The sequence below is a fragment of the Sinocyclocheilus rhinocerous genome, unplaced genomic scaffold, assembly GCF_001515625.1.
Source record: "Sinocyclocheilus rhinocerous isolate Xijiao unplaced genomic scaffold, SAMN03320098_v1.1 scaffold735, whole genome shotgun sequence".
NCBI lineage: Eukaryota > Metazoa > Chordata > Actinopteri > Cypriniformes > Cyprinidae > Sinocyclocheilus > Sinocyclocheilus rhinocerous.
Window position 1 is genome coordinate 55,394 of NW_015629505.1, and position 12,288 is coordinate 67,681.

General features: G+C 37.6%; 1 protein-coding gene and 1 long non-coding RNA gene across 4 annotated transcripts in view; both read left to right on the forward strand.

Moving 5' to 3' along the window:
• Positions 1 to 4,341, forward strand: part of LOC107738965 (uncharacterized) — a 7,364-nt gene extending 3,023 nt beyond the window's left edge. The window contains exon 3 of the long non-coding RNA XR_001639948.1: positions 3,671 to 4,341. This is a non-coding gene — a long non-coding RNA (uncharacterized LOC107738965). The remainder of the gene's footprint in view (positions 1 to 3,670) is intronic.
• Positions 4,342 to 9,176: 4,835 nt separating this feature from the next.
• The window catches only part of LOC107738966 (DNA-directed RNA polymerase II subunit RPB1-like), a 15,157-nt gene continuing 12,045 nt past the window's right edge, over positions 9,177 to 12,288 (forward strand). For all 3 annotated transcript variants that reach the window (XM_016550901.1, XM_016550899.1, XM_016550900.1), the window contains exons 1-6: positions 9,177 to 9,495; positions 10,394 to 10,526; positions 10,622 to 10,758; positions 10,900 to 11,073; positions 11,185 to 11,466; positions 11,576 to 11,737. In XM_016550901.1, the coding sequence (XP_016406387.1) occupies positions 9,409 to 9,495; positions 10,394 to 10,526; positions 10,622 to 10,758; positions 10,900 to 11,073; positions 11,185 to 11,466; positions 11,576 to 11,737 (975 nt within the window). In that variant the 5' untranslated portion in view covers positions 9,177 to 9,408. The remainder of the gene's footprint in view (positions 9,496 to 10,393; positions 10,527 to 10,621; positions 10,759 to 10,899; positions 11,074 to 11,184; positions 11,467 to 11,575; positions 11,738 to 12,288) is intronic.

Genomic DNA, 12,288 nt, shown 5'->3' on the forward strand with positions numbered 1-12,288 from the left:
ATCGATATTCACTCTTCAGAGAATCTTTCTGCACTGGTTTGGTTCCGATCGGGTGAAAAACCTAGGACTAGTTCACAAAAGTAGGTTTTGAACAAAATTCAAAATGGCGGAAAAACTTTCCTACCGGAAATTAAATCGGAGATAGACATTTTGTTTGGCTTGAGCTAAAGATTACACTGATATAAGACACAAACGGTCTAGGATTTATGAGCAATTTCGTGGTTTTGATCGTTGTAGCACACCCTATTGGCTGATTGGGGTGAGTCTTTGCCAGTCTCTGGAGAAGGGTATAACTGCAGCCCGGAGATCTCCAAATGGGGGTGGGAACTCCAAAACGGGGTGAGAGCTCCAAAATAGGGCGTGGCTTCCTCCCATTGAGAGACGGGCACATGACACGCATGCACAATTTTTCCTCCAAACTTCAGTGCAAACTCCGCCCCACAGCTGATTCTAAAGATTTTATTGATTGTGTCAATTAAAGTGTTGATTTCCTATATTATGCTACAAAAAATGCTAACCCCTAAACCTACCCCACACCTGACCCTAACCTTAACCAGTGAAATTGACTGCACGCGAGGAGACCCCACCCCATTTTGGAGGTTCTGCCCACTTTTGGAGTTCACGCCCCATTTTGGAGATCTCCGGTCTGCAGTTATATCTACTTGAGTCTCTGCCCAAATTGAGCTCTACCATCTGGCCAAGTTTCAAGTCTCTAGGACTTACGGTTTGGTCTGCACGATCAGTTTTACGGCAGAAATATAAGCTTTAAATAAAGCTGCAAGCAGCGATTACTGGGGTTCAAGCACTTTAAGGCCTTTATCGCATCTATGCTGTTAGGGTTTAGGCCAACCTGAAATTTTGGGCTGACATCACAACACATCCATGATGAAGAATATTGTAATACACACATACACACATACACACACTGAAATGAAAGGGTTAAAGTATAATACTTAATACACACTAAGCATACTTACACACACGCACACACACATACACACATGCAAACACATTTTGTTGTAGATATAGAGATTTGAAATAAATGAGGTAACAAAATGCTTACTGAATGTCTCCTCTTTATAACACTGGAGAATTCACTGTAATCATAATGTGGCATAATTGCAAAAATTAATTCCTCAGTAGAAATGAAGTGGTAAACTTTGATGAAATGTGATGTGTAATGTTATAATAGTGATTTTATAATGTCTAAATATGAATCCAAAAGCAAAACCTGTGAAAAGTACTATATTAGGGAGTTGAATGATGCCATCTAGTGGTTATAATTGCAATTTCAGGGCGTTTATGATAGACATATAGTGTTTTTAACTTTTATAACTATTTTAGTGCCATTTTTTGCTTGATCTCCATAAAATTTTGCATGCTTGTTTAGAATCATACTGTGCATGAGTTTACACAGTTTTGAGAAGATTTGAGTTTTCTGTTAGGATTTATAGGCTTTTGGGTACTCTAGTTCAAGACAATATTTTTAAATGACCTTGTTATAGCTGTCCAAATACAAAAGTTTTAACATTTTATGATAATTATTGACCATGAGAGTGCAAAGAATTGTACTGCATTTGTTTATTGATTTAGAGTTAAAATCCTAGGACTAGTTCACAAAAGTAGTTTTTTTTAAATGATCTCAAATATTTAAATAACTATTTGATTGACAGCAGTGGTCCAAGAGGCAAAGTTGTTCAGAATGAGGAGATCTATCATGTGATTTGAAGATCTAGTGTATCTGTGAATATATTAACCTTTTTTGCATAGAAATATTGGGTTTTTGAAGCCTTTTTAACTGTTACAGTGCCACCTACGTTCCGATCTCCATGAAATTTTGCATGCTTGTTTAGAATCATCTGATGCATGTGCTCACATAGTTTCGTAAAGTTTTGAGTTTTTGTTTAGGATTTATAGGCTTTATAGGCTTTTGGGTATATTTGGGCACGTCCCTTTTCTAAATGATCCCGTTATAGCTACCCAAAGGGTAAAATTCAAATTTTTTTTGATAATTATTGAGAGTCCAGAGAATTGTGCTGCAATGGTTTTATTGAGGTTGAGCAAAAAACCATTTGTTTTTAGCCAAGGATTCCAATGATATAAGACACTTGAGTCTACAACAAACGGTCTAGGAGTTATGAGCGCTTTCGAGTTTTTGATCACTATAGCACCCCCTATTGACCGATTGGGGCAAGACTATGTGTCTGAGTAGCAAGCGTCCATCTGACCAAGTTTCAGGTATCTAGGCCTTCCAGGTCTGCCCGATCAGTTTTAGCACGGAATAATAATAATAATAATTATAATTATAATACAAATCCCTACAAAAACAATAGGGATTCAGCACTATGTGCTTGAACCCCTAAAAACTTTTTGGTATAACTTGAGTAGGCTAATCAAAGATTTGTTGGTCCCCATTGACTTCCATAGTATGGAAAAAAAATACTATGGAATCAGTGGGGACCAGAAACTGGATACCCACATTATTCAAAATATATAAAATTATTTTGTGTTCAGCAGAAGAAAGAAATTCCTACAATACATAGCCTACATTCTGTAGAACTTAAAATAAAATATTTTGAGAAATGTTTCAACTGGTTATTTATTGTCCGTACAGTGAAAGTTAAAAGGTGTCCAAAACAACATTGCCTTTTATCAAATGGACAAGAAAACCACTGAGATATTTTTAAAATATCTATTTTTGTGTTCCACCAAGTCATACAGATTTGGAACAACATGACAAAATTTTCCTTTTTGATGAACTGTCCCTTTAAGAAGGTTAAATTAGAGAAAGGGTGTTGATGATGCATTGTGTGTATGCGTGCAGGCTGATTTATTTTTTTTAAGAAGTCTCTTGCGCTCACCAAGTTTGCATTTAGTTAATCAAAAAAATATTGTGTAATTATTACAATTTCAAATAACTGTTTTCTATTTTAACATACTTTAAAATGTAATTTATTTTTGTGATGGCAAAGTTTAATTTTCAGTAGCCATTACTCCAGTTTTTAGTGTCACACGATCCTTCAGAAATTATTCTAATATGCTGACTTGGTTCTTAATATTTTGTGGAAACCGAAAATGTTAAGCATTTTTTGGTTCTTTGGGGAACCAAAAATGGTACTTCTATGGCATCACTGTGAAAATCTTCCGTATGGAACCTTTAAGAGTGTATCCTCTACTGTGTTCATGTATGATAGTAATTTCAGTTTCTAAGTGGTGAACTTGCAACTCACAGTGTTACAACTCACCCCATGTTACAACCACTACTACGTCTGCCGGAACGTAGATGAAATTTCTGCGATCCAAGCTTGGGATGATCAGTGTTTGGGATAATCAGAGACCAACTATAATTTATGTGAGAAGTGCCATTTAGTGTAATTACTTTAGCACTCCATTTTATTTAAATTTTTTGTGTCCCAATATTTGACATTTAGCATTTTCTCTTTCATAGTCATCATAATGATACGTTGTGTTAATTCTCACTGGTCTTATATAATAGAACATTTTGATTATTAAAATATAGGCTTAGAAACATTTCTGCTTGGTGGGCTTAATTTTGTAAAACTTACTTTACCATTCACAGTCATTACCATCTTAAAAACGTATCATTAGATTCCCTTGGTAAATGTGCTTTTTTTCTTCTTTTTCTTTCTTTCTTTTTTCGCCAAACAAGATTACTTATGGAGCCTTGTGATTACTAAACTGGAACAACAGGGCTTTCCTGAGAGCTCCTGATCAAAGCACAGCCCATTTTCTGCTTGACTGTGGCTTCCGCTTGAAAGAGGAAGATCCAGACACTGAAGTAACAGGAGCGTTCAGCTGTGTCTGTATTGCGCTCAAAGCTTCCATCTAGTGGTCATGACTCTCCTCTGATTTGTAGCTTGACGAGTTTCTCAGCATCTTTTTTTTTTGCATTTACACATGACTAACAAGATCTTAATATAACATTTGAACATATACCTTTAATAGCTACATCAAGAAAAACTGTACAGGAGATAATCCAATAACACCATATGTGTTAAAAGTGTCATGAAATTTTAGGTAATATTTGGTAAGCCTGTGTTATTAATTTATTGTTTGGTAACAAAGTGAGATTATATTTTGGCTCCAATTTCTGGAATAGCACTGCAGTATTTATTATGTGTGGCCCATTGTTGTTTAATACAATCTTATTAACTGTTTATTAATAATAATAAAAAACATCATGTGCTGTGAAATGTCTGAATGTTTTCCTGAAGGAACCATATTTCTAAATTGCTTTGCAATATGTAAAAATGGCAAACCGTCCTTTGAGACAGTTATTTGTTAATGTCTTGCCTTTTAGGTTCCAGCTTGACAAAGATTTTATTTTGGTTTACCATGTTAAATTCCACAGAACCTTTATAAAGGTTTTAAAATGCTATATAGTTATTAGGCTTTACAGTTTAATGTCTTAAGTTAAAACGCATAGACCAAAGTTTTTTCAACGCAGGCTGTAGTTAAAGTATTCCAGAGAGGGAGTCTAAATAAGTGAAGTACTCGTAACTGATTTTTGTGTGTGTGTGTGTCTGCCACAAGGTGGTGCTGCAGCTCGTTTTGAAATACATTTAAGACCACCTGCACAGCACTACTCACGTAAACAGACAAAATATTAAGCAATGTGTACAGTCACGGTCAAAAGTTTTGGCAGTGACATCAATTTTGTGTTTTGCAAAGTTTGCTGCTTCAGTAGTTGTAGATTATTTTTCCACACGTTTCTATGGTATACTGAAAAACAATAAGCATATCATAAGTTTTAAAGACTTTTATTGGCAAAAAAATATATAAATGAGTCAATATTTACAGTGTTGACCCTTGTTTTTCATAACCTCCGCAATCCGCTCTGGCATGCTGGATATTAGCTTCTGGGCCAAATCCTGACTGATGGCGATCCATTCTTGCCTTATTAGTTCTCATGTTGATCACAATTTGTGGGCTTCTGCTTGTCCACTCGCCTGTAGGACTGACTACAGGTTCTCTATGGGATTGAGATCCGGGGAGTTTCCTGGCCACTGATCCAAAATTTCAATGTAATGGTCTTCGAGCCATTTCTTTATCACTATTGCTTTGTGACATGGTGCTCCATCAGGCTGGAAAATGCACGGATCATCACCAAATTGCTCATGGATCGTTGGAAGAAGTCGCTCTTGCAGGACATTTTGATACCATTCTTTATTAATGGCAGTGTTTTTGGGCAGAATTATGAGAGAGCCCACTCCCTTGGTTGAAAAGCAACCCCACACATGGATGGTCTCAGGATGCTTCACTGTTGGCACAACACAGGACTCATGGTAGTGTTCACCTTTTCTTCTCCGAACAATCGATTTTCCAGATGTCCAAAACAGTCGGAAGGGAGCTTCATCCGAGAAAATAACTTTGCACCAGACTTCTGCTGTCCAATCCTTGTACTTCCTGCAGAATTTCAGTCTGTCCTTGACGTTTTTCTTGGAGAGAAGTGGCTTCTTTGCTGCCCTTCTTGACACCAGGCCGTTGTCCAAAAGCCTTGGCCTCACTGTGCGTGCGGATGCTCTCACACCAACCTGCTGCCATTCCTGAGCAAGCTCTGCCCTGGTGTTGACACGATTCCGTAGCTGACTCCTCAGGAGGAGACGGTCCTGGCGCTTGCTGGACTCTCTGAGACGTCCTGAAGACTTCTGCAGTCAAACCTCTCTCCTTGAAGTTCTTGATGATCCGGTAAATGGTTCTTTCAGGTGCAATATCTTTGTAGCTTCTTCCCTCCTTTTATAGCAATCAGTCTGCTCTTACGGTCTAATTATTATGATAGTGATTTTACCTGACTAGTACTCATTCACACTTTCACATGTGCTGCTGATATGATTAGTCAGTTAATGTTAGATGGTCATTTTATGTCAGGATCAAAAAACAGTGAAATTTGCTTTTTTTCCCTTCTTTTTTTAAGTTCATTTTTTGGCCAATGATGCTTTTAGCAATTATTTAAAATGTATCTGATCACTTTACACAATAATCTAGAAACAATGTGAATGAACACCACAACAGCTTAAGCAGCAAACTTTGCAAAACACAAAATGTATGTCACTGCCTAAACTTTTGGCCATGACTGTACTTGAAACAGGTAACGTAATGCATCCCTGTTATTTCAGAGTTTGATTCACTTAATACTGGCACATAAACCTAATTTACACAGAATTTTTCAAGTAGGTAGGTTTAAAAAACTGAAACCAAGAATTAGAATGCAATGCAAATGTATTTTATTTACACACATAATACTTACATGAATGTCATACGAGAATCTTTCAAACCATTCAGAGTTAAGCTATGTGACATAAATTTGTCCAAATGACTGCCTGTTGATGAAAACCTACTTTCTTTCATTAAAACGCATTAATAGGCCACTTAAAGTGAAACCTTCCCTATCTCGCATATTAACGTAAAATACAACGCATTTAAAGTGACAGCTCACCCATTTATTCACTCTCACGCGATTTCAAATATGTGATTTATGTGAGTAGTAAGGCAGAATTAATGTTATCGCGTCTTTTCATTCATTTCAATCCCTAACATTATAACATCTTTTGTGCTCCATAGAAGAAAGTCATACAGGTTTAAAACAACAAATGATAGAAGTTTTGTTTTTGATTGAACTATCCCCTCAACAATTAAGACTGTAGGAGTCTTTCAGCTTAACTTGGTTACAGACAAATGTAAATGAGATTTTTTTCAACATTGGTACTGAAACGCAGAGTGTGTAGAAAACAGCCTTCATGTTGCACCGATCCAAGTAAATGACCATCAGACCGCCTATTTATTTTATGTGTGTGTATTTATTTATTTATATATATATATATATATATATATATAACGGTACTGCCTTGATAACTGCGTCACAATGATTTCGTTTTTGTGGAAAGGTTTTCAAAGTGAACATAATGCTAATGTGTTAGCTAGCTCAGTCTCGTTTTACTTCAGGCTGGAGTTACGCAACTCCGCTTCCCTTCTGTCCTGTAAACCCGCCCAAGTACATAAGCACCCGACTCCATGTTTGTTCATTTCTCCGCCACTGTACCCGCCATATACGACATGATCCCTTAAAAAATCCACATCCATTTGGTGTTACTTCTAAACAAGGATCTTGTTTAAGTGAGGAGACCGATTGAGATATACTTTGGCACAACATATATTCACATTCAAGAATGACGTTTTGACTGTAAACGCATTGGGACTAAAACCGGGTTAAAGCACTTTCCAGAACCAATAACTCATATTTATCCACAACAAACGACTGTAAAGCCAATTTTCTCGATACATGTGGTTTTAAACAAGTAGATTTAACAAGTAGATTTGGGTTTGATCCATGAGCTACAACCAAGCTCTTGCTCCATTATCCGATTAGCCTTATAAACATAACCGTTATGAACTAAGTCGTTTCGGCTATAAATAATCTTTTTGTGTTAAGTAATCGGTGTTATTGTATACTCTGAAACCAATTCAAAAGTTAGAGAAGCTCCGTATTTTTCATGTAAATGGATGCACAGCCATCCAAGCTCAATGCTAACAGGCTAACATGAACGTGATATAACTAACATGATCGGTTAAAAAGCCACATCTATGTCTGAAACCATACAAAGACAAGACCAAGATCAACGAAAATAGCTGCTTCTTTTTTTTTTTAATCCAAAATTGATAAAAGTCATGATTGTTTGTGTAAATGACTGTCTGATATATTCCTGGTGTCTATATTAATATGTAACAAAGAGACCAAATCAAGTATAAGATGTAACTGAACCTATAAAAACAACTTAAAGGTTTTGATTTTTTGTTTGTTTTTACAACCATCTTTCTACACTGTACAATGTACTCAATCCATAACTATGTATCTGAATAATGTAGGTTATTTACCGATATAAACCTACATACTCAATAACAAAAATATACACACTAACATTTTGAAAATGTAAACTAACATGTCAAAGAAAATAACTTTAAACGGGTGCTGTTTAATGTCCCCATTCCACAAAGAATGGCGGCTAACAAACAAGCAAAAGCTCACAACAGTAGCTAGGTAACATCAGGTCAACGTACATTACTACAAATTCTTGATTACACTCAACACTTGCGAGAACAATAAACTATATGAGATAATCAAATGAAATAATTTACGAACCATGGATTTGCGATTATTTATAAGAAAATCGGTAACAAGAAAACATAAGCTAGCGCTATTTTTTTATTATTTTACAGTGAGCTAAAATAACGTAATAATTCTCAAAATAGTTCCAAAAACATCAAATGTTTAAAACAACAACGTCTCTCGAATGTTTTTTTAATTGAAAATGCACTGTCCTCAGCCCCAGGCTTTCAGCGGAGTTTCCAGCTGATCATACCGGGAAAAAGCGCGTGCCGTCCAGCCATTGTTTCTACTCGACCTCGTGGATTCTTTCATTTTCCCGTAGAACACAAATAAAATAAGGAAAATCATAATAAATAGTTCGAGGAACGTTAATAAGCTTACAAAATAAAAGCAAGTTAATAATTTGAATTACATAAAAATCGTATTCAAAACAAAAATAATGTGTTAATCCTCGACGGTAGTTGTAGGCCTCTCACACGAGCTTCTTTTCCAGCACTCTTAGCAGATCCAGAGCGAGACGGACGGAACAGCACAGGTTTTTTTTATTTTTGCTCAGAGGGTGGAAAAAAATATCAGTCGGGTAAAATCGGCAATGCTCGTAAAGAAGGCGGGCAAAAAGAAAGTTATTTTACCGCCGTCAAGCGTTGGTTGCAATTGGTCAAATGCTCTCTGCTCATGAATATTAAGAACATGTTTGGCGAATAATGTTTCATATTGACGAAAGTTATTTAATATTCATGTTTAAAGTGTCTACGGATCCGCCCTTGGTTTATACGGTCCTATGGGATCTCTTCATACGTTTTGTCCCGCCTCCACCTACATAGGATTCGCGGGAATCAAAAGCGCACAACTCCATTGGTTCTGCGTCAATTTTAATGAATTATTCATATGCTGCAGTCTCGCGGCCAATAAGCGCATAGAAAGATCGCTCCATAGCCCGCCCTCTGACTGTTCAGCCCCTGCCGAGCATACTGTGTAAACCTGTAGCAAAGCATACAGTCTATATAAAGACGTGTGAGAGCAGTTTTCTCTCAGATGCGCTTAGAGCGCACTGGAGTGTAGATCGGGGAAAGGGAAGGGGATGCTGGTAGCTACAATAGCTAGTATATAAACACAAATTTAAAAAGCACATTGAGTAGCAAGACACGGTGGTCACCGGGAAACCGCCATCGGACAAGTTCCGGTCACCATTGGGTGCCAGGAGAGTCTTGGTGGCGTTTCAGAGGTGTTCCTTCTTACAAAGCGGCGTGCCGGGGGAGGACGCGTCTCTTTGAATAGACAGGATGCACGGACCGCCTTCCAGCGACAGCGCATGCCCATTGCGCCTCATCAAGAGAGTGCAATTCGGCGTCCTCAGCCCTGATGAACTTGTAGGTTTTGCTCTTGGGAGGGGGTATTCTCTTAATTCTTTGAGTATTGTTGTATTACTCAAATCATCATCGTGTTAAAATCATATTAAATATGGTTATTAACATACAGTGTCTTTTGTGAACATGTGTTTTGCTAACTTAGCCGGCTAGCCACTTCTTCCTCAGTAAGAGCATGTGTTTAGAAAGTTGAAGAAACACTACACAAGAGTCCTGCTTTAACAATTAGCAACAAGACACGGAAAGCATTGTTTGAAGTTATATAACTTTAACTTGTAATCATTTTGTTTATTTTATTTGACCATTTTGGAGTCACATGGCAGACCCAGAGTTTCTCCCAAGTTTCCACATTGTTCCCCATGTTTACCTTGCTGGCAATAAAATGTGAACTTCTATATGCATGCTTTCATTTATTTCAAACTCAAATACGAGCAGTTCATAAAGTACACTTTGTTTTGAAATAAATGACGAGCAAATAACACATTTGAGTTGAGATGTGATGCTTTTTTTAGAGAGCGATAAAAAATAACTGATTTTTATTCAGTAATGTCGTCATTTTTAAGGGCTTTCGAACCTTTCTGTGATTTTCTTTTCTTTTTATATTTTATGAATGCAGACTTAAACAATCTCTGACACCTCGTTCGGTGGTTATTGTATGTTTTATGGGTGCAACATGGATGAAGAAACCCATTATAAATAGAACATAGTTTATATTTAAAATTAAAATATTAAATGCATAATTTGCCAGATGACATCTAAGTAATTGCTTATTGCAAACTTGCTGTTATTTTTGCAGTCTATTTAGTTTTAAAAAATTACTTGAGAATGTATTCAGTGTACCAATGTTTTCCTGCTGTTGTGAAAATGTAAGACGTTTTAATGGCATTTACGCTATTTTCAGAAACGGCTGTCCGTTACTGAAGGGGGCATCAAGTACCCTGAGACCACAGAAGGAGGGCGCCCTAAACTGGGGGGACTTATGGACCCCCGGCAAGGGGTAATTGAGAGATCGGGCAGATGCCAGACGTGTGCAGGTATGTTCATAAACTGATTTTTATCCATCTTGGTTGGTATTTATGTGTTACGCAATCATTTCAAACCTCTGCTTGTTTTGCTTGTTGTCGTTTAGGTAACATGACTGAGTGCCCTGGTCATTTCGGTCACATTGAGCTGGCAAAGCCAGTCTTTCATGTTGGCTTCATCACAAAGATCATGAAGGTCCTCCGCTGTGTCTGTTTCTTTTGTTCGAAACTGCTTGTGGACGCGGTATGCTGTGTTTTCAATTTGCCTTTTGTTTGTGATTTATTTCTTTGTCAAAATATTCCTTCCCCCATGGTTCTTCTGATTTAGATCCTTTGGTCAAATTGTTTTGTAGTGTATTTTAATTTCTAAATTTGTTTTACCCAGAACAATCCAAAAATCAAAGACATCTTGGTCAAGTCGAAGGGGCAGCCACGTAAGCGTCTGACCCACGTCTATGACCTCTGTAAAGGCAAAAACATTTGTGAGGGTGGAGAGGAGATGGACAACAAATTTGGAGTGGAGCAGCAGGAGACAGAAGAAGACCTCACCAAAGAGAAGGTACAGACCTAAAGTTCTCTAAGTGCACAGGGCAATTTTACATGTTCTCCGCTGCATTTAAAGCTTGCTCTGGAAGTTTTAAAACTGATTTTTTTACTTTCACATCTCAAGGGTCATGGAGGCTGTGGCAGGTACCAGCCCGGTATCCATCGCTCTGGCCTGGAGCTGTATGCTGAGTGGAAGCACGTGAATGAAGACTCACAGGAGAAGAAGATTCTTCTCAGTCCTGAACGTGTGCATGAGATCTTCAAACGCATTTCAGATGAAGAGGACATGATCTTGGGCATGGACCCCAAATACGCCCGTCCTGAGTGGATGATTGTCACAGTGTTGCCCGTGCCCCCTCTTGCTGTGAGACCGGCTGTGGTCATGCAGGGCTCTGCAAGAAACCAGGTTAGCATTTCTTATTAAACAGTGGGAAAGGAGTCTGATGTATTGCATGGTTCCGATAGCTGTTAGATTTGTTTCAATTGTTCGCTCTTTTTTTCTTTTTTCCCCCTAGGATGATTTAACACACAAGTTGGCTGACATTGTGAAGATCAATAATCAGCTGAAGCGAAATGAGCAGAGTGGAGCTGCAGCGCATGTTATAGCAGAGGATGTCAAGCTGCTTCAGTTCCACGTGGCCACCATGGTAGACAATGAACTGCCAGGTCTACCTAGGGTAAGATTTACACAACACCTTAGAACAGAGGTCGGCAAGTAAGTTTGGCATCGGGCCAAAAAAAAATCTCACCACCAGATGGCAGGCCAGAACATAGTCAAAGGATAATTTAAGAAATTAATTGATGAAAAATGCAACTAGAATTGCCTTTGACAGACTTTGCTCCGCGTCTAAAGTATTTCAGTTTGTTTGAAATATCACAGTTCTGTTCATAACGTATATTAAAAAATAAAATAACAGGAGAGTTTCAAAGTGGCTTATTGGAACACTGGTGTGCAAACTGTTTTCCTACCACATGACAAGCTAATAACATGGTTGTCAGCATTAAAAGGTATAATTGCTGCTTTTTGCAGTGCAAATTTTGTTTGTGATGAAAATAACAGTAAGTTTTCGTCAGTTATTTTACCTATGGATCGATGCATTTCTTACAGATTTCTGCTCATTCGAAATCGGATACAGATGAAGTAGCACTGTAAGATTACATTTGTTTGAATGCATTATTGAGAGAGCGATTGCGTGTGAATAAGTGTTGTTACTTAGTACTTGTTTAA